At 47.3% G+C, this 25,909-nt stretch overlaps 2 protein-coding genes across 16 annotated transcripts in view; one reads left to right on the forward strand and one right to left on the reverse strand.

Moving 5' to 3' along the window:
- The window catches only part of EAF1 (ELL associated factor 1), a 48,139-nt gene extending 31,957 nt beyond the window's left edge, over positions 1–16,182 (forward strand). For 2 of the 4 annotated variants that reach the window (XM_034663682.1, XM_019795432.2), the window contains 2 exons: positions 10,566–10,614; positions 15,465–16,182. In XM_034663682.1, the coding sequence (XP_034519573.1) occupies positions 10,566–10,614; positions 15,465–15,673 (258 nt within the window). In that variant the 3' untranslated portion in view covers positions 15,674–16,182. Of the gene's footprint in view, positions 1–10,565; positions 10,615–10,679; positions 10,766–15,464 lie in introns of all 4 variants that reach the window. The other 2 variants (XM_011219894.3, XM_034663683.1) reach the window with 2 other exon arrangements.
- COLQ (collagen like tail subunit of asymmetric acetylcholinesterase) overlaps positions 1–25,909 on the reverse strand; it is a 92,061-nt gene that overhangs the window by 10,032 nt on the left and 56,120 nt on the right. For 6 of the 12 annotated variants that reach the window (XM_019795427.2, XM_034663673.1, XM_019795429.2 and 3 more), the window contains 11 exons: positions 22,175–22,287; positions 20,917–21,018; positions 17,221–17,265; positions 16,861–16,887; positions 14,944–15,006; positions 13,434–13,496; positions 12,916–12,942; positions 12,208–12,252; positions 11,984–12,019; positions 9,110–9,190; positions 4,155–4,260 (listed from right to left, as the gene is read on the reverse strand). In XM_019795427.2, coding sequence (XP_019650986.2) covers positions 4,155–4,260; positions 9,110–9,190; positions 11,984–12,019; positions 12,208–12,252; positions 12,916–12,942; positions 13,434–13,496; positions 14,944–15,006; positions 16,861–16,887; positions 17,221–17,265; positions 20,917–21,018; positions 22,175–22,287 — 708 coding nt within the window. Of the gene's footprint in view, positions 1–4,154; positions 4,261–9,109; positions 9,191–11,983; positions 12,020–12,207; positions 12,253–12,915; positions 12,943–13,433; positions 13,497–14,943; positions 15,007–16,860; positions 16,888–17,220; positions 17,266–20,916; positions 21,355–22,174; positions 22,288–25,909 lie in introns of all 12 variants that reach the window. The other 6 variants (XM_034663674.1, XM_034663676.1, XM_034663677.1 and 3 more) reach the window with 4 other exon arrangements.

Genomic DNA, 25,909 nt, shown 5'->3' on the forward strand with positions numbered 1-25,909 from the left:
CAATTCCCAGGTACCACAGTGATTCACTTAGACCCTCTCTGGGTGCTGGAAGGACTCAGCCAAATTTGTAATTTAGTTATTGCAAATTACATCCCAGACGCATTTTGCCTTTTTCCCTCCCCTGCCTCCCAGCACCTTTTTCTCTATAACTTGGGTATTAAAGAGCTCCCATCCTCTCCACCAGCCCCAGCACCATCCTGCCCCACAGCACTGGGCACCAGAACCAGAGGTGGCCTCCCAAAAGGACGACAGGATGGGGCAGGGCGCTTGCTTCCTGCCACCACTGCAGTTTCCCTGCAGCTTCCTTTCAGCTGTTGGAGGGCATCTGTCACCCCTGCCTGTTGGTTTCCTGCCAGGAGGCACTGAAGGGCATGGCAACTCGAACTTCCCCATCCCGGCCTCTGAGAGCTGGTCTAGTGGGCCTGGCTGATCCACCATCCCTGGTAGCCAGAGGCCCTGGCTCTCCATCATTGCCCAGAGAGCCTCCCATCGCCACAGGCTGTGCAGTGGGAGCAGGCCTGAGATGGGAAATCTGGGAGAAGGAGAGGCACCACAGACTAGTTTCCACATCACCCCCAGCTCTCACTCTGCCTCTGTGGAGGCCACATGGCTAAATGGAAAGTTCTCGGGGACAGGAGCAACAGACTGATTCTAGGCCCAGCAAGGCCACCAGTCAGCTGTGTGACCTTGGGGAAGTCCCTTTTGTCTGCAAAGTTCTTTTCTATGAAGGGAGGGTTGGATATGACCAGGGTTGTTTGACCTGTGGTCCACAGAGCCCAAGTACATCCCAAGATAGATTTGGGACAGGGGTTCTAGAATTCTGGGAAGCAGTGTACAGAATCTTGGGTACAGATAAACACATTTTTCTCTGAGTGGGCTTGGGACTTTTATCAGCCTTCAAAGGTAGTCTCAGGAATCACTTTTGGGGCCTGCTCCCGTTCTTGACAATCCAACTGGCCCTAGGCCCAGGGAAGTTCTCTTTTAAATTCCTTCCTCCTCTTCTTTCCCCACTTCACCCTACCCCAAATACTCCCAAAGTGCAGGATTATTGCCCCATTTTCTTCAGCCCCTTCACTGAGAGGATCCCCCAGAAAGGAAGTGACTCAAAAGAAGGCACAGGAAGGGGACATGAGTCAGAAACGGACTGCATCCAGCTTGCCTGCCGTGCAATAACCCAGGGGGACAGACTGAGAACCCAATGGCCCCTGTCTGTGAATGCCTGCAGTGCCTGGCCCTGCCCATCCCACCTGCCAGGTGCCATGGGGATGCAAAGCCGACTTGGCCACAGACACTTGCCTCAAGGACTTGCCATCTAGAAGGAAGATAAAGCGCAGCTGCAGAAAACAGTTAGCAGTGAAGGGCCACAGCAGAGAGGCAATATGTGACTTGGGCCCAGGGGAAGGAGATGCATCTGGTTAGGGCCTTGCTGAGGAGAGGGCTTTGAAGGAAGGAGATGGTTTCAGTGGGTGCACTGGAGGTTGAAGGGATGCTATTTCAGGCCATGTGGACCCAGAGAGACTGTAGGAATATGCTCCAGCTCAACAGAGAGCAGAATTGGCTGTGGGTAAAGGGCAGTGAGGCTGGGATCTGGCAGAAGATGGAGTGGGGGGAACAGGAGGTGTACATACTAGGCTAAATGAGAAGGAGCTGGAAGACCAAGGAGAGAAAGCAGAACTACACTGGCCCTGCTAAAGGGATGGGGTTGCAATTGCCTGGAGCCTGACAAAACAGTGGGCATCTGAGTAGGTTGCTGGGGGTCCCCAGGCCCTGCCCTCACCCAGCATCAGACCCCAGGAGGGAACTGAGGTTCAACCAAATGAGGGCTGCCTTTACAAACAGACACAAATGAGGGCTGGCCTAATGACCTCTCTTTGCATCCACACTGCCCCCCTCCCTCCCGCCCCATGATCCTGGCTACTCATCAGTTTTGTGAGCTGCTCAACACCCCAAGGGCCAAGAGAGTCCCTTCCAAAGACAAACTCAGGCCTCACACCACGCTCTCAGTCCCTCGGGCTGGCAGCTCATGATCACAGGGCTTAAGGGGAATGTTACGTGTGCCAGAACCGAGGAGGACGAGGGCTACAACAGACCCTTGAACAACATGGGCTTGAATGGCGCAGGGTGACTTACATGCAGATTTTTTACAGCACAGTCCTGTGGATATGTTTTCTCTTCCATATGATTTTCCTAATAACATTTCTTTCCTCCAGCTTACCTTCTTGTAAGAATACAATCATGACACATATAACATACAAAGTATGCGTTAATCAACTGTTTGTTATCAGTAAAGCTTCCAGTCAACAGCAGACTATTAGTTGTTAAGCTTTGGGGGAGTCAGAAGTTATACGTGGATTTTTGACTGACTGGGATCAGTGCCCCTAACCTCCACGTTGTTCAAGGGTCAACTGTAGTTGGAAGGACCCCCATAAGGATTGTCCAGTCAATTCACAGAAACAGATTATGGGGCATGGACACATGGGCTGGGTTGCATCTCCAATCTAGTTCCCCTAGCGGAAAAGAAATAGGCGTGACAAGACACTTTATTGTTATACTAACTGATGTTTGTTCTCCCACTATTTTTTCCTCTCCTGATTTCAAGGAGATAGCAAGACTTTATGCTTTCTTGCCCTTGCTGAAAACAGGTACTATGTGAAGACTGTTTGCCTTTCTGCCCTCTGTTCTCAGAGGAGAAAACCTCCTAAAAAGGGTGGCAGTATATATAAGAGGAGTGTGAGAAGCAAGGGAGCTGGAGGGTGGAAAAGGGGAAATCACCCCAGCATGGAGAGGCAGGGACCCCCTGTGTCCTGGAGAGGAGGTAAGGTCTCAGAAGGAACGGCTGTGGGGCACTTCTTGGGAGATTGAGCCATAGGGACCAAGCTTGGAAATGTTCTGATACCCAAGTATGGCATGAAGATGGCAGCTACGAGGCACCCTCGGACCACGTGTCCTTGGATAGCAGGCGTTTCAGAGGTGAACGGGGCAGATCAAAGGCTGGAGTGAATTCCTCTGATGTTTTTTCTGCCATAATCCCCAGAATCTTTGCCCAACTCTTTTTTGGCAGCTGGAGGAGTAGAAATAACCCCAATAATGCCTGAGATTGCATTTTCCTGGCAACCCAGCAGGTTAGAATCTCAGAGTCAGCTTTAATTTGGTTTAAAAAGGATCTAACAAATTACGACATTCTTGACCATCCCATGACATGACTGTGAATATATTCCCATAAACACAGGAAGGAAAAGTGAAATCTAGAATTTTAAAATGCCTTCATTTTCTTAAGAAAAAAATGGTAAAAATTGCTTGGGTTCCTTTTGTATAACTGAGGACAAAGGACCCTATGTGTCAAAGCGTGAAAGTAAAGACATTTGAGATTATGATGGTTACAAGTTTGCAGACAGTTCTTCTTGCTATTTCTGGGAAACAAGGCGCATGACTGCTGAAAGGAACCAATTCAACCCACTCTCCTCACCAGACAGAGGAGGAAACAGAGGCTCAGTTTTCTTAGGCCCAGAGATGCTGTGTTTACTTATACAGACAATGTGCTATGAAAGATCATATTTGGAGCTGACGAAGGTACAAACTAAATAAAGGCTTTAGCTCATCAAGTTAAACAAGGTAAACAAGGTAGCAGTGTTTCTCTGCCCTCTTCAGTGGTAGACTTTGATTTCTTTTTATGATTTCTTTGTATGTTCAGTATAAACCAGCAAGGACTCTTTGATAACACTACATAAGATAGAAAATTCTGCCACACCATCTTTATTTCTAGGTTTAAGAAAATTGCTTGGAGTTGTGAAAGGTTTTTCTAGAGAAAGTTATTAGTTGATGAAATATGTGCCGGTTATTTTTTACTTGAAGTATAAATTGTAAATTTCACTTGAAGTATAAACTTTTCACTTGAAGTGTAATCATGGTTCCCTTTGTTTTCTCCTCTATTTGTTTTCTAAAATCCTACAACAGAATCAGGATGGCATTTACCTCTCTTGTGTTAAAGCTGAAAGAGCCAAACTGTGGAGAAATTGTAAATATATTAAAGTGTGTCTAGTAGTTTCTAACTCCAAACACAAGGCAGACCTCTGTAGGCATCTCCTTGTGCCCTCTTTGGGGAGGCTGGCCAGGAGGGCGACACTGTAGATCACATGAAGCGATGTAGCTCTTACCTGCAGATGGGGGGCCCGGGGGGCCTGGGGGACCTGGACGGCCAGGTTGACCAGAAGGCCCAGGCTTGCCTGGTGGGCCCATTACTCCACTATCTCCCTTCTGCCCCTGACAGAGAGAAAGGCAGAGCCTGTTATGATAACATGACATGGCAAACTTCCTTCCCCATTTATATCTAAATCAGGGACCACCTTGCACTTTGGAGCAGGAGCCCAGGGCAGGATGCACTTGAGGCCTTGACCGTCAAGCTCCCAAAAAGCTTAGGGCAGGGGCACCTGAATGTCTCAGTCGGTGGAGCACGCGACTCTTGATCTCAGGGTCCTGAGTTCAAAGCCCTACCTTGGGTGTGGAGCCTACTTAAAAAAAAAAAAAGCTCAGAGCAAGTGGTATTTGAGATTGTGATGGTTACAAGTTTGCAGACATTACTTCTTGCTCTCTCCCAGAAACATGGCACATGACTGCTGAAAGGAACCAGTCCAATCCACTCCCCTCACCAGGCAGAGGAGGAAAGAGAGGCTCAGGAAAGAGCAGAGATTCATGCAAGGCACCTAGCATTGAGGCAACAGACTTGTAGCCTAAGAATCAGGCCTCTGCTTGCTTGTCAAGACCATTTCTATTTTACCACAAGAGCTGTTTCCATCAAATGGCCCTCCATTGCTCTCAGAATAAAGACCCAGATCCTTATTTCAGTCTTCAAAGCTCTGCATGGCTGGCCTTTCCAGACTTGTTCCAGCCTTCTGGTATTTTCAGTCTTCAAGAGCACCATCCCTTTTATTTCCCTTCTCCCTGCCCAAACTCCCTCTCCACTCCTCTGCCTGGTTAACTCCCTCCCAGCTGTTAGCTCTCAGGTAGTGTCACTGCAGCACAGCCTTCCTGGACCTTGCTAGACCTTGCCAGACAGAGTCAGTTCTCCTGGTCACAGGCTCTCAGAACTTGGCCCCTTTCCTTCCTGGCATTTACCCAGATCAGAAACACCACTATTTGTGCAGTCCTTTCGTCGATGTTTCTCTATGAAATAGAGGCTCCCTGTGGGCAGAATTTGTCTTGTTCCCCAGATTAAATGGAAGAGGAGAAAGATGCTGACAACACAAACAGGAAGTAGCTCTGTTGAGCTGGAAGTAAGAGACCTGGGTTTTCACATTGGCCATGAGACCCTGGGTCATGCAAGTCATTGCTTTGTGCCTCAGTTTTCTCATCTATAAAATGGGGCCATTACATTAAACACACACCTTCATAGCTTTGTTGTGAGAGTAATAGTTCCCAGAGGTGAAAAAGTAGTTTGCACAGAATCGAGGGCTGGGGGGTCAAGCTGACTATCATAGCAACTGGCTTGGTTTCATCTTTTTCATGTAGTTAGAAAAGGCCTGATTTTAAAAGAGAGGCACACCTGGAGCTGTAGCCATTCCACACAGGATGTCTTCCTTGCTGCCTGTTCTGAGAGGGTCAAGAGCAAAGATGTCCTCTTTAGGGCTGCTCTGAGGAATGATCCCAGAAACCAAGGTCTGTAGTTTCTTCCCCCAATTTGCTAATTGTCTGCTCTTGAGTTGGGCCTAAACAGGACAGTGATTGATGCATGACATCTTTGACCTGGATCCCCTTTCTACACTTGTGCCTTGGCAGGCCTGCCCATGTAATGAAACATAATCTTCCCCAAGTCTGGGAAGCAGGTGGGCAGGGCACTCCTTTCCAATCACAACAGTGACATGTGACCTGCCGCTTTGTCAACGTGGCTCTGCAGTCTGTCCTGGCAATGTCCAAAGGGTTCTTAAATTCTTATGTATGTATGTATGTCTGTATGTCTGTATGTCTGTATGTATTTATTTATTTTTAGGAGTTCTTAAATTCTTAATATGGGACCTGTGAGGTCAGAGTTTATTTCCAATTCCATCCTGATGGAGGGAGTTCTTAAGCCTTTGCCCAAGCTTGGAAACTAAGATGGCTCCCAGAATAGCAAAGGAGGTCACACCATCTTAATATAGCCACAGTAAAGGCTTGTTTTGCTAAAAGCCACATCAGCTGACTATGAGCACAGGAAATGCCACAGCTTGAAGGAGCTGGAAGCACTCCTTGATTCTGACACCAAACAATAAGGGAATATTCTGCGTATCAGTCATTTGTTTAGAATAAGCCATGTCTCTGTGAGCGGCACTCACTGAGCACCGCTTTCCAGGAAAGGCATTCTTCTTTATTCCTTTACTGCCACAAAGCTTGGTGATCCCTCTCAAGGAACTGTTCTGTCTCCTTCACTGAAGATTTGTATAATAGAGTCAAGAGCGGTTTTCCTGAGCCTGGTTGAAGGCAAGTGATAAAGCATGAAGGTAAGGAGAGATGTGTGGGGAAAAGCAGGTCTCAGCTCTCTAAGTTCGAATGCTGCCTTGGAAGCTTGCTTGGCTGAGGGGGTCACTCTACTGCCCTGACCCTCAGTTTCCTTGTGGCTACACCAAAGTGGATGAGGTGGTCTCTCAAATCCTTCTGGCCCTGAAATTCTGATCTCCTGAAGTTCCTTCTGGATCTCTGATTCCAGGAGTTGGATTGACTTATGATAACCTCCAGAAACTCTTAGTACCGCTGGCCCAGCAACATTCGATGTATAAGACTCTGTGCTAGGAAACGAATTCGTGATTTAAAAAAAAAAAGTACCATGGCGGTCTCCCAAGGCTAACAACTAAAGTATCAGCTGACTAGACAGGCAGGGAGGGTTCTGAACACACTCAGCTTATTTATAACATCTTGTAGGAGGGATGAACTCATTTCTCTGAGTTCCCACCCATGGTCCTGGAGTGGTTTTAAGATTGTTCCAACTGAATCATTCTCAACAGTGTCAGGAAATAGCCTTCTTTGCTCAAGCCATCACCGGAAAAGACACAGTCCAAGAAAAGCACCAGAAGGACCGAAGCCAGCAGGCTTCTTGAACCCCAAGCATCAAACATTCTGCATGGAATCAGCAGTAGGGAAGAAAAAGATTTTCCCTTTTTTCCTCCTTTTTCTGAGTCAAGTTTTTAGGGAATTATGGCATCACTGTGAAGTCATGGACATGCCAGCCATTTAAGACTTAGAAAACTGAAATTGAACTACTGAGACTTCAGAAGTTATAGTGGAATTGGTATTATCCAGGTTGGAGGCTGTGTCATTCTTAAGTTCACTTGGAAAAGACCAGAATTGGTTTCATACTGTTACCACTGTTTTGAAACCTGGCTACATATTAGAATCATGTAGAGAGGGGCGCCTGGGAGGCTTAGTTGGTTAAGCATCTGCCTTCGGCTCAGGTCATGATCCCAGGGTCCTGGGATCGAGTTCCACATCAGGATCCCTGCTCGGTGGGGGAGTCTGCTTCTCTCTCTGCCTCTGCCCCACCCCCTGTTCATGCTTTCTCTCAAATAAATAAATAAATAAAATCTTAAAAAAATCATGTGGGGAGTTTTAAAAAACAACCATCCATGCTGAAGTCCCATGCCAGGTCAATTACATCAGACACTCTGGGAAGTAAGGCCTATGCACTAGGGGGTGATGAGAGGCAAACTTGGAACTACAACCATTGCACCTGAGGCAGAAAACCTGTATATAATCGGCCCCCAGATTATTCTGATAGATGCTAAAGTTTGAGAACCACAGATCTAGCCTAAGGAAAGAATGAAAACATGAGAAAGGAAAAAGATGTTCACCTCTCAGCATTATATATAATTTGGCTAGGCCTCTCTTGTCCAAGCAATCTACTGCTTACTCATTGACAAAATGTGATGCAGACATTTTAAAAAAGAAGTTTAAATATGCTTAATGAAGGGCACCTGGGTGGCTCAGTCAGTTGAGTGTCCAACTCTTGGTTTTGGCTCCGGTTGTAATCCTGGGGCCGAGGGATCGAGCCCTATAAGGGGTTCTGTGCTCAGCGGGGAGTCTGCCTGGGAGTCTCTTCCTCTCTTCCCTCTGCACCTCCTCCCACTCGTGCACACGTGTGCATACTCTCTCTCTCTCTCACAAATAAATTTTAAAAAATGCTTAATGAATATGTGCAATAATGAGCAAAAATATGTATGCTATGATTTTAAGTTACAGTTTTAGGATACAACAACTATCCATTGGATATAAAGGACAAAAACAACTAGAAAGTTCACAAAGAAATAACACTGGAAGGAAGTACACTGAAATGGTTATGTCTGGGTGTTAGGCCTTTAGGTGACTTCCCTCCTATTCTCTGAATTTTCCAAGTTTTCTGTGATGATCATATATTACATTCATAATAGGAAAAGAAGTAAAAAGCCTACAAACTGACAACCAAAAAAGTAAAGGAATGCCTGTCCCTTAAAGAGAAGATGAGAAGTTTCTCTGAGGCACTCAGTACAGCTCTAAAGCCAGCTAGGGCAAATGTGCCTTCATCATTCCTCTCCCTATCACATCACATGGTTTGACACCAGTGCCTGCTGACCAGGGGGAGTCCAGAATGAACAATTTCCCTAAGCCCTTAATAATGCCCATAAAGGAAGTCACAAATCAGGGGTCTGATTTCCCGGCGGAGGGGGGGTGCAGGAAAAAACACTGTATTGTTGAGACCCAGAAGACCGTTCAACAGCAAAGAAATATTTGGGCTGTTCTCCAAAACTCCATTGTGTCTGTGGCATTGAGGCAAAAATCAAGTTTTCTGGATGAACAACCAGATCTGGGTTCTACTCCCAGTTGCTTTCGTTAAGATAGACCCATTCTTATGAACCAAAGATCCACTCTTGCTTCTGGCCTTGGACACTGTTTGAATGGAGTGTTCACTCCCACCTGCTTCAAACCTTAGTTAGCCTAGAGAAACAGGAGCTCCTGGAAGTGGTGCTCTTTCTGCCCACCAGCCTCAAGGATGCTGGGGATTGGGCCTATGGAATGTCTCTGATTGGCTCCAGCTGTCTGCCTCTCTATACCACCCACCTGTGTCAGGAGGGTCTGACTTCAGGGGCATGGTAAATACTGGGATTCTTACCGGCTTGCCTCGTTTTCCTGGTCTTCCTCTGGGTCCTCTGGGTCCTGTTATCCCAGGCTCACCCTTTGGACCCATTTCACCCTGGAAAAAAGAAGGAAAAGCAAGAGAGGAATTAGGGCATGTGGGGCAGGCACATCTCTACAGGTCCATCCAAACACTGGTCATGAGGACAGGGCACTTGATCATTCCAGACCTCTTCCAATGGCCAATGTGGGAGATTGGGAAAGTGATGAGGTCATGTGAAAGGTAGATAGGTTTTTCAAGGAAGAGGAAGGAAAGGAGAAGGTTACCCTGGGTGGGTTATTTATTATCTGAGAGAGACAGCTGCTGGGCAGCACACATTTTGGTGTCCCAAATCACCATCCTGAATGGCCAAAGTAGGAGAATCCTGCATTTCACTGACACGTGTGCCTGTAACATGGCACGAAGTCAAGGAAAAATGCTTTCCTTTTTAGTCAAAATTTTATGTTGTGTTTTGTTTTGTTTTTAGCACGAATTCCAATCTATGAGTTTTTGAATGACTGGACACAGTTTCGACAGCTATCATCTTTGGAAATTTGCTGTGCATGTAATGACCTTTATTTAGGGTTACACATTTCCCTACTCTTCTGTAAAAACTGCTTTGAGTTCCAGCTCACTTTCATTTGATTTAGATGAGAACTGTGGGGAAAAATGTTCCAGACATATATTCACATGCTCAATATAATTATTGTAAAAGGCATGGAAAGCAATGTCAACAGTACTCTTATTTGAAAAGCCCTACTCTGAGCTATCAGAACTGAATGCACCAATTGCAGAATTCCATAGTTTAAGGCCAACCTTTTGTTAAATGCATTTCTCCATCATAGTTTCTCTTCTTCCCCATGTTCTTCTAGGATTCCAGAGCCACCTGCTGTTTCTTTGGGTCAGGGACCCCACAGAACATCATTCCTACCTCCAGTTATCCCTCTAGAGCCCAGAATGCACCAACACAAAGCTGTTTAGCAAAAGCAACCATGAGAGTTTCTGTTAGTCTGTAGCCAGTGTCCATGAGGAGCTCCCCCAGGCACTCAGAGAGAACAACAAACACCCAGAAGGCTCTTCACATGGAAGTCAGAGGAAGTAAAACACAGTAGAAAATTTCAGGAAACACTAACATAGAGTAAAGATGAAGCATAAAGCTCTGAAATTATCTGTCACTTGGCCAATGTAACAAATTCGTCCCTACCCAAGGCATTAGCATCTTGCCACACCAAGAACTGTTCTTAAACCTCTGATTTCTTTCCAACGTGTCACATCCTCCAGCGTCTAGGCAGTGAAAGAGTGTGGGAGGATAACATGGATTCTATGTTTGTATGATTTACCTTGGCTATTTGGGGGGGGGGGTTCATGGGGTGTTTTGTCTGGCTTGGAGAAAATAGCAGCATAAACAGTATAAGTGGGTTTTTTTTGTTTGTTTGTTTCTTTTTTTTTAAAGATTGGCAGAAGGAAGTGTGGGCCCTCTCTTCATCAACTGAAAGCAGCCTGTAAGTTCTTGATCTAATTTCTAAGACCTAATTATCGTTATCATATCATCTTTGTCTTAAAACAGCCTGCCACGAAAGGGAAAAAGAACTCTAGATGGCAAGTCAAGTAAATGGCTCAGAGGACAGAGGAGCTGTCATACTCAATTCCACGGTACTTTATTATTCTTTGATGTTCACTCTTGCACTGAATGAAGACCTAGCCTAAATACTTTTAAATCAAATTATTTTTTTCTCTTTTGATGTTTCCTTTAACTTGTTTATATAATTATTTATTTTTAACCCGACATTCCACCTAGGGAATAGCTTGTGGAACAGAGTTTTTGATTGCTTAAGGCAGTGATAAATAATAATAAATTACTATCACAGGATTGAAATTATTTAAATATGCCCTCCTGGCTGGAGGTCAGATAAAAATTGTTTATTTGAGTTTGGAAAAGAAAACTTCAAGATAAACTTGGAAAACAATTAGGATACTAAGAAAGCATGCATTTGTATGTTTGAAGAATATGCCATGCTCTGAGGTTTAGGGAAAAATGACAACCTCCCAGGTCAATGGCTTTCAGCATGAGGAACCACCATTACAATGTTAGATAGAGGTGTTTTCAGTGGCCAGTTAGGTACGCTCTCACGCTCTCTCTTTATCCCCTGACACCTCCTCTCGCCACCCCTCATTCTTCCCCAGACCCTAACCCTAAGTTAAGGTTTCCAGAAATCTGCCAGTCAATTGCCACTTTCACAATTTTTGTCATATCTGCATGCTATCGTTAGTTGCTCATTATTTTTTCTTTAATTCAACTGAATGAACTCCAATTTTATTAAGCCTTGTTTCCAGCAAGATATCCATGAAATCCCACGAAATATTTAACTGTTTAAATAAAATCTTTAACTATCAAATAAAAAAATGTTTGCTGTCACCCAGCTAAAATAACTCTGTGTACCTCTGGTGGTACATGTACCACCCTCGAAGAAGGTCTGAGTTGGGTGTCGCCAGCAATGGCATGAGGCCAAAATGCCTGTGCCTCACACTGGGCCCCTTGACCATGGCAGCTCAGATCTGATCCCACTGTCATGATGCCTTCTGCTTCTGAACATCACCATGGCCCTCTTGAGAGGCAGGAAAGGCAAAGAAAGGCCTCTCCACCCAGATGGGGTGTCCTCTCCTTCCCACTGAACTGGAGGGAGGTCTCAGACCATGCTGGCACCCTCTCTAATCAATGTGCGTGGCAACTTGCTCCTCTTCCCAACCAGAACCTTCCATGGCAAAACCCACTTCCTCTGCCCATTGGGCAGAGAGGCAGAGCTCTTTGTGTAGTGCCTAGAAGGTCTAATTTGTTACCAAGGACTCTTTTCACCACTTCTAAGTACTTACTTTCTGCCCCAGCATTCCAGGAAATCCCGGGAAACCCTGTGAAGAGAGAAACACATAGAGTGACTATCTCTGAGAGAGGGCCTGAGAGGGCTGTGGAAGAATGTGATCACTGTTTTCAAGATAAGAGCCCAGTCAGTCACTCAGTCAGCCAGCCAGTCAGCTGGACAGCCCACAAGGGGCTGCCACTTTCATTGTAGTTTATCATTACATGCAAAGGCCATTACCTTTTCTCCTTTGGGACCCAAGTCACCCCTTTCACCTCTGGATCCCTAGGAGGAAACCACAGGAGAGAGTCAGACTTAATACCCTGGGCGGAAAATTGGAGCATTTCACAATGAAAGCTCCTTAAACCAACACCCTCATTTTATAGGCAAAGAAGTAAGCTCAGAGATTAGGTGACTTGCCCAAGGAAGGAATGAATGCTTTGTGATCTACCTTTTATTTGGACCACAAAGACCCTTTGCATTAATAAAAGACAACTCACAGAAAATTCTTGGTCCCAGATCCTCTCTCATCCTGTAGGAAATTTGTCCCCAGGTTCTGGCTGGGTTTTTTTGTTTGGTTTGGTTTGGTTTTTGACAGCTGAGAAGGTTGTGTGATGGAAGCTTAGTCTAAAGACACACGTCAGCCATCTTCCTCCAGTAGTGCCCAAGCAAGCAGTGTTCCGTCTCCACTGGGCACAACCTTCAGCTGCTCATCTGCTCCACGTGAGCTGCTCTACCTCCACGGAGCTCCTCCCTTGCCCACGTGCCCTGCCTTAGGAGACCCCTCACTGCTCTCTCAGACCAATGACGAAGGACAGGGGAGTACCTAGGAATGGTCACTAGAGTCACTAACTTAAGAGAAACCTGGGTCTGTCCTCTGCTCATCATTGACCCCAGAGCCAACAGCCCAGACCAGGTTCTGGGAAGCCATCAGAGACAAACACTAACCTTTTCCCCTCTGGATCCAGGGTAGCCCTAAAAGAAAGCAAAAGGTATATTTAGGATCGGCCCTATAGAACCTTTCAGTTTGGTGCAAGAATGGAAGGAATCCCTGAATGTGATGGTCAGGTTTGTCCCCCACCTGGTGCTGCAAGTTTTAGCAGGGGTTGTTACAATAAACACAAAGATGTCCCTGAGGGTTATGTTTATACCAGACCTAAAAAGAACATTGCTTTTCTTAACCACAAAGGCCTGAAAAAGGTTTCCATCTGCTTTGTTATTTAGAAACTGGACTCTCCCTGCCCAGGAGAACAGCAGGAAGGACATCTCCATGCCCTGTGTCCTAGGCATGATGTCCCCCAAAGGGCTGACAAAGGCATTCACTCTGGCACTGGGTTTTCCATTATCTCTGATGTTCCCCAAACCTGGGATGGCAGCCCCACGCAGTCCCCATCTTTTTGGACAGCAGCTGTTCCAGAACCTTAGTGAGAAGACTTGGGATTGTCCACCTGGACCAACACACTGACCTTAGAGCCCATTGGTCCTCTTGACCCTGGCAAGCCCATCATACCCAGGTCACCTTTTTCACCCTGTGGGAATTAGAAAGGGAGAAAAGACCTGTAGTGACTTTACTAGAGAAAGAGAACCCAGGGAACCATGGGCAAGATTAGGATGGAACTAGGAACATCGGGGCTGGCTGGTGAATCTAAGGACCCCACATGCTCCCTTGCTCACTCCATATGGGTTCAAAGCTCCATAGTCTACACTTCGATCTGGTATTTAAGACTAAACATAAAATGAAATTGCCCCAGGCAGAGCATATCTCCAAAATAAATGCCAAGATGCTGTAAATGCTCCATCTGTTCCTGGAGTGGGTTGTGAGAGGGTAGGGGGAGAGCATGGGGGCACTGGGGCCTCACAGGACTAAGTGTCAGCACCCCAAAAAAACTTCACCTGCTTTGTTCTTCGCATAGGGAGGGCCTTTCAGGCATTTCCATATACTCTCACCCTAGGTTTGCAGCCAAATAGAGTGAACATCAGCCTCTGGGCATGCATTACTGAGACAGGGGGCTAAGACTCATGGGTGGGCTCTGTACCGTCTATGCCAAAAATTCTATACCAGGGCTAAAAAGTAGAAATAGAAGATACTTGTACCTAATTAAGAATTTTTTTTAGAAGTCACATTAAAACAGGCAAAATTAACTTTAATAACATTTTATTTAATCTAATTATCATTTGAACATACAACCAATATAAAATTAGTGAGGCATTTTACATTCTGTTTTTTGTAATAAATATTTGAAATCTGTTGTGTATTTTACATTTAAATCACACCCAATTCAGGCATTAAATTTTCATCCAAAATACTTGATCTGTATTTAGATTTCATAAAATTTAGAGTTGAAAAAGCAGATTCACACATTCAAGTTGCTCCAAACGTGCTTAAAGATTTTCAAATAACCGAACTGAGTAAAGGTCTTTAAATTCAAACTTAAATAAAAAAATTCAGTTCCTCAGTTGTACCAGCCATATTTTAAGGACTCATATGGCTAGTTGCTGCCATATTGGACAGTTTAGCTCAGTACAGTGGATTTTTAGAAAAATATCCTTGGGACTTTTCCTAAGAGGGCTGGGAACACAGTTTTCTATTCCCATAATAAATACAGCTGGTAAATAAATCAGAGCATATAGCCCAGTGTCCTGCCAACAGATTTCCAGACACAAGCCCCTCTTGGGATCTTTTCAGGGAAACCAAAGAATTACATGCTAACTCTGAGGACAAAGGGGAAAGATGGCCCCTGTGAAGGAAGGGAGCAGGCCCTTATTTCTCCCCCCAACAGGGGTAGAGCTGTTGGATAGACCAAGGTCTTATAGTCCAAGTGAAGGAGAAAGTATTTGGGGATCTGGGCAGTCCTTCTCTTCTCTTCTTCCTCTTCTTAAGGACATGAGTTTCACTATGTACCAAAGGCCAGGGGAAGACATCTTCTCCCCTCATGTTCTGATACCACATGAGCCCCAAGAGTGTGCCAAACTTACCCTGGGTCCTTCAGGGCCGACTAGCCCAGGCATGCCAGGAACACCCGGGGGGCCGGCTCTACCCTTCAAAAATGAACAACAAAAGTCAGGACGACTGCGTTTGTTTCCCTCTTTCCAGGAAATAAGATTTGTTTTGGGGGCTCAAAGGAAACTGTGGGGTCGCTAATCAAGCCCTTTGGGTTCCTCATCCCCACCTTCCAAAGACTGATAGCCTCGAAAGTGGGGCCACTTAGTTACAAGTTCAAGTCCTTGGTATCACATGTATCAACACATAAGATCTTATTCTACCCAAGGAATGGAAGGTGGGGGGGGAAGAAAGGAAGGTGGTGGAGAAGGAATTCTAAACTTCTTGGCTTTTGATCTTTAACACCTCTACCCACCCAAACGTCCCTTGCATTGCAATAGGTTCTCCCCAAGGATACAGTGTAGAATGGGATAGGGTTTTATTTGGGGTGCACTAGCAGACGCTGTTGGTACTTCCTCAAAAACTTGTTCACTCGCTCACTGTGTTCATCCCCCAGGGGCTACGTGCTTTGCTGCCACAACTCAATCCTGCAACTGCAACTGTGGAATTTGCCCATGGGCACTTGGAGCTGCCCAGCAATTTCTGTACCTGTTCTCCCTGCAGCTAACAGCTCAACTCCCTAACCTCAAGGCAGGACAAACTCTGTGGTGCAGTTCACACTCCAGAGTTCCCCCAGGAATGAGGCTGAAGATGGACTTCATCTGACATCGCGTCCAAGCTGGGCTTCTTCCCCTACACCATCCAGGTCCCCCGGCCCTCAGGATCCTCCTGAGAGACTTCCCAGAAGTCATTCGCTTGCACATGGCACACATGGCCTCTACCTCTGCTTCTAGGGAAACCAGCCTAAGCCAGGAGCTATGGAAGAGCAAGGCTTATAAGAGAAAGCAGGAGCAGGGACTTGGGGTCCATCTCAACCTCTGCAGCCATTGGCTAATTTTACAGTTAGCCTCGCTAGACACTTGGAAGGCTCAACCCCTAAACCAGAGATCACAAATGCTGGCATGTGTACTGGTTTCTGCTCTTGCTGCCCATGTTCATGGCAGATGTCACTGATCTATCATGGTCCTCATTAGTTCTGAGCATGGAGACCATCCAAGAATCCTTTCCAGCCCAGCACTTCTGATAACCACTGTGACTTGCCTGGAGCTGTGATCTGGGCCCTGGAGGGATATAGTTTTGTGTTGCAAAGGTTTGTTTGAGGCTTTTATTGATAATAAAACCATTTGAGTAAAACATTTAACCAGAGAAATAGTAATTTATATTTAGAATCATGGGCATCTTTTTTGGCCAAAGTCTTGCACCTTCTTCTATCCCCGAGACCCACAGTTTCAGCGCCAGCATCCATTGACCACAGTGAGTGGCTGCTGGTTTACTCTTTCCTGACATGAATGAGAGTCTTGATGACATGTGTTTGGTTCACTCGGAGTGCCTGTGACCTTAAGTAACTCCCATTTATTTCAGCTGGGCCAAAAGGCAAAAGCCATTTGCTTCTGTTTTGCACATTGTTCCAGTGTAATCAAATAGACAGTGAGAGTCATTTCATGCCACTCGTTGGGGCCTTGGAGGGTTTCTCTAATGGGTGGTAGGATGAGATGGTCTGAGGTTGGGGGAAATTTGGCCAGGCTTGGCAGCCCCTGGGAGAAGTCCAAATGTCTGGTAGTAGCAGGCTCTATCTAGCTCTTGAGCAAAAGAACAGGCAGAAAGAGCTCACTGTCATCATCAGAATGGCAGTGTGATCACTGTCCACCTGGGTATTGGGGCCAGAAGAAGTGCACTGCTGGTTCCCCCTACCCCTAGAAGTGCATGCACACGTGCGCACACACACACACACCACCCCTCACCCGTGGAACACAGTTGCCCATGTAATGCTGACAGAACAGCATGGACCATACCTTCCTTCCTGGTAGGCCAAGCTCCCCCTGTGAATGAAGAAGACAGGTAAGCAGAGGCTGCTTGGGAAGAGAAGTTCTGGAAGCACAGAGCTTAGTAGGGCTGATGGCTGGGCATGACCATGTGGCTTGGTTGCTTGGCCGCTCACAGCACCCCTGCCATGTCAGTGGGCCAAGATGAAATACACCAGTGGGGTCTCACACCTGCAGCAGCAGCCCCATCATTATGGAGCCCATCCTCATGCACTAAGGCAGAATTAGCACATGCTTTGAAATCTCAACCAGAAAATTCTCTATGACATCCCCAGGATATAGGCTGGAATTACCAAGGAGAGGTAGACTAAAGAAAGTAATGGCTCATACCTTTTCTCCTTTTGGTCCTATCTTGCCAGGAAGTCCCGGTGGACCCTACACCATCAAGATAAGGAATGAAGAAGTACATATCAAACCAAGGCAGGACAGGTGGTAAGGGGGGCAGGACTAGGAAGGAGGCTCTTGGTGCACTGGACTCCTCCAGCAGTGTGGTTCCCTGTGCAGACTCAGGGCTCCAAAGACCCCATGAAGGACATTCTTGTGCCCTCCAACCTAGTCTCTCTGTCCTCTTCTAGCTTTCTCTGAGCTTTGTTTCCGGTATTGCCATGGTTACAACTAAAGAGTCTTCAAGAAAAGCTGTTTGCTGAAAACAAGATGCTTCGCCACTTCTCTCATCTTTCCAGCTGCTCTCACCAGCTCTCCCTGGGGCCCTGACAAGGGGAAGTTCTGCTTCGCACAGGAGCGGCCAACTTAGCAATTCCTGTGCTGGATCTACAGGCACCAGGTACAGCGAAAGCCTCCCTTAAGATGTTAAGAATGTGGGCAATGGTGCGTTTTTGTCCCATTTCCCAGCCACATGCGTGGGGCTGACTCCAGCTCAGGGATTCTAGCACCTACTACACTAAAGCTTGGTACATCCACAGCCAGAATGCAGCTGCTTTTTTGCTCACACGTCTATGAAATGCTCAGTGGGCTAACTGCTTTCCACACTCCCTAGTACAGCAGAGAGGAAATCCATCAAACCGCACCAGGCCACTACTTCATCCCCAAGATCTGCAGGTGAACACGCCTAACACAAAGCCTATTTGAAATATGATGCCTATGAGACTTTTCCAAATACCAAACAGCGCCCTCAGCTATCACATTAGAATCCCCTGTGGATCTTTTGAAAATCTCAAAGACCAAGATCAATTACATCTCAATTAAAGGAGAGGGGCACAGGCATCAGGAATTTTTGAAGCTCCCTGGGGATGCTAATGAACAGATAAGTTTGGAAACCACCATCTTTGGTTTATTCTCCTGTTTGGCTGGGGGGGGGTGTTGTTAAGTGTTGTTTCATTTCCTTTCCTACTCTCCCCCTTTTCTCCCTCCCCTCCCCCCCACTCACCACTTTTTTCACCCTCCCACCTTCCCCTCCTCTCCACTTCTCTCCCTCCCCACTCCTCCTGGTCTGGGTACCCTTGTGTGGAAAGAGGGCTTCCTGGGAGGGTGGCCTCACCACCCCACCTCCACAGCCACCCACCCAGTGACCCACTGGGGACTGCACTAGCCCCACCACCTGGCCCTCAGTGCTGCACCCCTTCATTTCAGAGCTGCGTGGGGCAGCTTGGGTGGATAGTGCAAGGTGCAGGGTATACAAGTCCTCAAGGATCAAAGCCCAGGAAGCACCAGTGGGCACCAGTGCTCCCAGAAAGTGTGACTCAGAGGGGCAGAGGTTCCCCACTCCCCAAAGCCTGAAGCCCAGGGTGACAGAGAGCCCCAGGACCGTGCACATGCCTGGCAGGATGAATGAATACTGTTCCATTCTCTCATTTCTTATTATCGGGCCATTGTGCTCTAGCTTAGGGCTTCTCAAGCTGTGATGTGCAGATAATTCAGTGCGGGGGGGGGGGTCTTGTTAAAATGCAGGTTCGGATAGCAGGGGGTGTGTGTATGAAGGGGGAGGGCAGAATGAGATTCTGCATTTCTTTTTTTTTTTTTTTTTTAAAGATTTTATTTATTTATTTGACAGAGATAGAGACAGCCAGTGAGAGAGGAAACACAAGCAGGGGGAGTGGGAGAGGAAGAAGCAGGCTCCCAGCAGAGGAGCCCGACGTGGGGCTCGATCCTAACGCCGGGATCACGCCCTGAGCCGAAGGCAGACGCTTAACCGCTGTGCCACCCAGGCGCCCCAGATTCTGCATTTCTAACAAGCACTCAGGTGATGCCAATGTTCCTGGTCCACAGATCTCACTTTCCTTGGGAACAGCATTTTACGCTGTGTTCTAAGGCAACAGAGGGGGTAAAACACCCCCCGCCCCAGTTGTGCAGTACATTCTCCGCACAACTCACACGACAGCATGAGGTTTGAGATGTACAGCATGGCTAGAGAGCTGCCGGTCTGAAGTCAGCAGAGAATCCCCCTTTCCCTCCCCTGCCCTCTGGTCCTCACCGTGCGCTGAGACCCAAGGAGACTGCCAGGGGTGGGAAGATGGAAATCCACGGGAAAGGTGCCCCTCAAGGGGCCCATCCTGCCTTTCTGCAGACTTCCCAGCCCTGCTGTGGCAGTCTCTGGGTAATTCTGGGTTCAAAGGCCTGTTTTTATCGCATTCGACAAATATTTATGGAGAGCTTAGGACAACCCGTGCCCTGGTGTGGGCTGGGCACAACATGTGAACAAGATAATAGGCGATGTCCCTGCTCTCAAGACCAGAGGTGGGCAAACTGTCTCTGTTTACAGGCAGATAGTAAGTATCTTAGACTCTGCCTTGGATACAGTATCTCTGGTCACAGCCACTTATCTCTGCCCTTTTGGCACAAAGGCAGCCAGAGACAGTACAACTTTGATTATAAAAACAGACGGCCGCCAGACCCATAGGCCACAGCTGCTCAGTTCTTGCCAGAGAGCTTATATTTTACAAAGGGAAGACCAAAGAGACCAGGGACAATAACAAAACCAGTAAGAACACCATTGGGATGGACGTGATGGGGAAGCTCCTCTAGACTGGGTGGTTGAGGAAGGATTTCTAAGAAGCTGGCCTGTAAACTGTTCTGACAAAGGAGCTAGCTGGCCATGGTAAAAATCAGAGGGAAGAACACTCCACACAGCCAGAGCTATAAGCACAAAGGGCATAAGGCTGCAAAGAGCTTGGCATACTTCATGACCCAAGAGACGTGCATCGGGTGGGCGATGTTGGTGGTCTGAGATAACGTAAGAGAAACAGGTAGGGTCCTCTGGGGGGGGGTGGGGGCTCTGTAACCCAGGGTGAGGAATTTGGCTCTTAGTCTCCTGGGATGGGAAGCCATAGGAGAGGTTACCCAGGAAGGGTTGACAGAATTCATAAGGCACGTGGGTAATTGACTCCTGCCTGTACTCTCTTTTCCCTCTCCATGGCAGGCCCCAAGCCCCAGGCCAGGGGTGCTCCTCCTTGATGGATTCCCTGCTCCCAGGCAGGCCAGAGGAGCCAGGGCCTGTGAGACAGGGTCTCTGGAGGGTACTCTTGTCTGCCTAGAATATCGTTTCTTTAACACTGTGCCTGCTCTTCACTCTTCCCTTTAGCTTCAGTGGGAAGGGGTAGGCTGCCAGGTTACAGCACCTGGGGGCCAAATGAAGCTCAGAGGAACAAGTTCCCCATCACCTCTCCATGTTCCTGCACCAAATTCAGGCACTTCTCTGGCTACTGGGAAGGGTCAATGGTCAAGAAGGGGCAACCCATTGTCACCAAGTGTTTGATGATAATTAATATATCAATCACATCCATTCAGGCAGCAGCTCATTTGGACCCCTCACCACCACCAAAATCTAGTAGTGCAGGGGTAATTATTATCCCCATTGCAGAGATGAGAAAATCAAGGCTGGGAGGCCAGAATTCACCCAGAGAAGAAGAATCAGTGTGCTATCGATGTGGCTCTGGAGCTGGAGGTGAACTAGAGAAGGAAAAACAGCCCCCATATCACTTTAAAAGGGGCAGGTCTAAGAGACTTTCCAGTGGGCTTCACTGCTCTGAACAGAAGACAGCAGGAGAGGATGTGATGGAATGTACCAACCTGGGGGCCAGGAGGCCCAGGGGAGCCGAGCAATCCCTGCGCGCATGAGGCCTGTGTGGTCTCCAGTTCCAGGATGAGATTCTTCATGTCTGGGGAGAGAAGCTTCAATGCAAAGCAACACATGGTGATAGGTCAGACTTGGGGGGCAGAAGAAGGGTCACCACCCTGGACACAGACCTGTTCCCCAGGCCAGTCCTCAAGACTGTTGGTTCCCTGACATCCCAAAGGGTGTCCCAAGAAGATGACCTCCTGAGCCCCCAGTTCCTGTTCTCTCTTGAGACATACCTGTCTTGAATGGGTTATAGAGATAGAATAGCCACTTTGGATGGAGTTAGGAAGCTCATTTCAGGGGCCTTTATCCAATGTCTAGGATAGCACTGTCTGACAGAAATAAAACGCAAGCCACCAGTGCAAGCCACATATGTAGTTTTACATTTTCTGGTTGCCACATAAAAAAAGGTAAGAAGAAAGAAGTGAAATTAATTTTAATAATATATTTAACCCAATATGTCCCAAATATTGTCATTTCAACATATATTCAATATTAAAAAATACTAATAAGACATTTTACATTCTTTTTTCATACTGAGTCTTCAAAATCCAGTGTGTATTCCATATGTACAGCACGTCTCAACTCGAGCTGGCCTCATTAAAAGTGTTTAAGTCACATATGGCTAGTGGCCACTGCATTGGGCAGTAGAGGTCTTAGAATTTCTGGAAAATTTTGAGAATCCCAAGTCCCTAGAATATCCTGGCCCATTGTCTTCTAGTTCAGCTTCCCAAATCCTGCTCTTTCCCTCTTCACAAACTCTGTTCCGTCTCACACCTCAGTATGGCTATCGAGGGACCATTTCCTGCGTCCCTTCACGGAAACAGCCTACATTCAATACGGGCTGTGGAAGGGAATTTCATAAATACTTGGGAAGAAAGGGGAAATTCCGTATCTAAGCAGTTGAAGGGAGCCTCAAAAGTTATAAATTCACCTCATTGCTCTCAGGAAGACGGGACACTTTGCCAAATCCAATTTCCTGCTGAGAAGAATCTCCCTCCCTAACTTATTTAGGACGGGAGAACGTACACACACAAGAAACTGCAAAATGCCCATTCTAGGGTTCAACCTGCTGCATGAGAGTAAAGGGTTGGATCCCTCAAGAAGAATCTGGAGGCCACTCACCTCAAATGGGGGGACGTGAGGGGCTGTGTGGCGGGCACTGGGGAGCCTGCATTTCTTTTTTCTCACCAGTCCTAAGGTACTCACCAGACTTCGGCCCCCTCTGAAGAATGGTGGTGGGAACAGCGGGGGTGGAGGGGGCGTCAGGAGGCAGCATGCTCTGGGGCCACCACGCTTCTTCTGATCCAATCCGGGGAGAGCTGTGCAGAGAAAATGGCTGCTCATTAGTGTGAGGGCAGTGCTGGGGCCTCTGTCATGCCCAGTGAACCCTAGGGAGACCCATGCAGACACCCCAGATTTCTGAATCTGATCTCTAACCCACTAGACGTGAGTACACCTTCTGTTTGCTACTTGATGGACCCCTCCCCCAGGCTCCGCTGAATGAAGATGGTTAATAAACAAGCAGATGGTATGGACACTGTGACCATAATAAGATCCATTTCTCCCTCTTCAGGGACTGATTTGTCATTTTATAGATGTGACAGGAATGCGAAGTTCAGACTTATAATGCACTTCTAGTAGCTGAGGAGAAGGAAGTGTTTGTTAATTATTTTGACAGTGTGCTCAGAGGGAGTTGTTCAGGGAGGGGGCAGCCAGGGCCCTAGGTGATGTTGATTATAAGAGACTCAGAGCCCTGATTTAAAAACATCTGTTTGACTCTAGACTTACACACACAGTTGGTGTCACCCATGCTCACTAAAGAGTTTACAGTCGAATGACTCAATACATGGGTGTGAGGAGATGAAAGGAGGGCCCTGGACCCTGGTAGCTTTATTGAACATGGGGTCTTGCCCTTGTTCAATGTTAGCGTATGCTCCATGTTGAAGTACACCTTACAGAAAGGATATAGATCATGAGTCTATGGCCCAATGGATTTCTGCAAAGTGAACATACCCTCGAAGCCAGCCCCCCAGATCAAAACACACAACTCCCCAGCATCCACAAGCCCCACAAGCTGCTGTCCAATCTCCGCACTCNCACCCTCGAAGCCCCCAGATCAAAACACACAACTCCCCAGCATCCACAAGCCCCACAAGCTGCTGTCCAATCTCCGCACTCCTCCCTCCTCTCTTCTCCATCCTGACTTCTAACCCCAGGGAGTCACTGTATCTATTCTGGAACTTTATATAAAGGGAATCAGACAACATGAACTCTTGTGTTTGGCTTCTTTGCTCAACATAGCATTTGAGGGGGTCATTTGGCTGTTGCTCGTAGTTGTTAATGCTGAATCGAGTTCCACTGTGTGACTAGACCACCATCTACTTATCCATTCCACAGCTGCTGAACATTGGGTCGATAACCACTACATACCCCACCAGAGTGGCTACACTAAAAAGGACAGAAAATAACACATGCTGGCAAGAACGTGGAACAAACAGAACTCATACATCGGCTGGGGGGAGTGTAAGCTGGTTCAAACCCCTTGCAAAACCGCTTGGTATCGTCTCCTGAAGCTGAATACGGGCATCCCCTACAGCCCAGCAATTTCACTCCTAGCTACTTACCAACAGACAAGTGGGTATATGTTCACCAAAAATGTTCATGTGTACTAAAATATCCACAATGCTAATACCCATAATTGCCACAAGCTGTAATCTTACAGTTCCCAGTTTGGGTCTCATGATGGTACCCTCTACCCCTTCGTCGAACCTCTGGCCTCACAGAAAGTGGGCAGGTCACTTCACCGCGTGCCCCCCGGCCCTGAACCCAGCAGGTTCAATCTTCTCTCTCAGGGGCCCGTGCTTGCCTATTTTTTGCACCCTGGGCTCCAGGACCTGGCTGCAGAACTCAGGCAGCTAGCTGTGGGTGCTCCTCAGGAATGGCTGCCCCGTGCACGCCCACACGCTCACTCCCAATGGAGGAGCATCCCATGAGCCTGTGCCAGTGGTCCTCGGCCCTCTCTGACCCCGTGCCTCCTTTTGTAAGAAATATTTTGTGAAGACCCTTTTATTACCCTAAATGAGATTCATAAATAATACAATACACACACAATTTAAAAAGTCAATCCAATCTTGCAGCAGCCAGGTGTGGGGGCGGCCTGTCAGGGCCGTGGAAGCGGTGAGGACAAAAAGGAAGGGACCAATGTAAACATTACTGAGGCGAAGGAAATGGGGTGTGGGGCAGTGTGTCATAGGAGCACAAGAGGAGGAAGGGTCAAGGGTGGTTTTGAGGTTGCAGGGACATGGGACCACAGCGATCAGAGTAGGAGATGGAAAGGTTGGAGGAGGCACTGATTTGTGGGGAAAGCTGTCAAATTTGGTGTTAAATATTTGTTGACTGGAGCACATGCTTTGCCAGGCACTGGGCCAGGCCGTGGGGGTTGGGGGAGGTGCAGAAAGATGCCTGACTGCTGCTCCCGACCTACAGACAGTAAGTCCTGTGGAGCTTGAAGAGCTGCCCAGGCCCTTCTGCTCATATCCCACTCGTCCCCTCCACCCACACCTAGCCTAATCTTGGAGACTCTTGTTCATTCATCATAACTGTCAGGTGCTGCCTCCACCAGGAAGCTTTCCTTGACTTCCCAGGCCAAGGTTGAGAGTCCTGCCATGTTTTTCTCTGGGTTTACCCCCATGTTAGTTCTTACCTGTGGGATAGAACAGTTTCCTTGTATCTCCCTCACTACAGTGCTTTCTGGGAGGATGGGAGCCAGTTTTTAATCCCCAGGTTCTAGCACAGTCTCTGACATACACTAGATATTCCACAAATGCTTGCTGAATTAATAATAATAATAATAATAATAATAACCCAAACACTTACCACATGCTTAGGCACCACTGAAGTGCTTCACACCTATAAATTCACCTAATCCTCAGAGCAACCCTGAGAGTTAATACTATTGTTATCATCACCCCCACTTTACAGCTCAGTTAACTGAGGCCAAGAGGTGAAGCAACTTGCCTAAGGTCATACAACTGGCAGCAGCCTGGTTCTAGGGTTCTTCCTCTTGATCTCCACACTCTTCCACATGTGGGTGGAAACACAGGTCAGGAGCTCAGAAGAACGCAAGGGGTTCCCACAACAACCACTGGAGATATATAGTATCAAGGGCTTCCAACCATCAGGAGCACAGGTGTAGTTGCCTGAAACTGGCCCTATCGGCTCATTGTGAGGGAGGACACACCCAGGGGACTGCACAGCATCTCATAAGAGGGTGTTAGGAAGGGTTTGTACTAGGATTTGGGCATTCACTAGGTGATACTGGGGGAGACTCTTGAGGAAGCGAAGTCTGGCTTTGCTCTGGACTGGATGCAGTCGGGAAGCAAGACTTAGTCTATGACTACCTTGATTCTTATCTAGAAGAAGAGCAGAGGAAGACTGAGCTGGGGGTAGTAAAACAGCAGCAGTCACTCAAATTAGCAAGGACAGAAGGATGGTTGGTCATGTTTACAGTTGGATGGTGGTCTTGTTTTGCCTGTGTCTGATATAGTGATACAGTGGCCTTATTTTTGTCTTGGACCGTCACAGTCCCAGACTGGCCTTGTCTGATGCTGTTCTATGAAACGGATTTCATCCAACAGAACACAATGGCCTAGCTGTGAGGGGCAGATGGATTCCACCTGTCATGGGCTGCTTTCTCTCTCTCAGGGGGAAAAATATGACAGCTACATTGTTATAAAACTTGACATCAATGACAATCATATTCCCCTTCAAATTCTTTCAAGTGTCTTTCCTAGAGTGTTGCATAAGCTCCGAAGGGCAGCTTCCATTGTGCCCCCCTGCCCTGGGCACAGGGCAAAAGTGGCAGCTGCACACCAGTGCTCCAGAGCCCTCTCAACGGCCCCCAGTGGCACTTTCGCCTTTGCCACTCTCCAGCCTCAGCAG

This window comes from Ailuropoda melanoleuca, chromosome 6 (assembly GCF_002007445.2).
Source record: "Ailuropoda melanoleuca isolate Jingjing chromosome 6, ASM200744v2, whole genome shotgun sequence".
Lineage (NCBI taxonomy): Eukaryota > Metazoa > Chordata > Mammalia > Carnivora > Ursidae > Ailuropoda > Ailuropoda melanoleuca.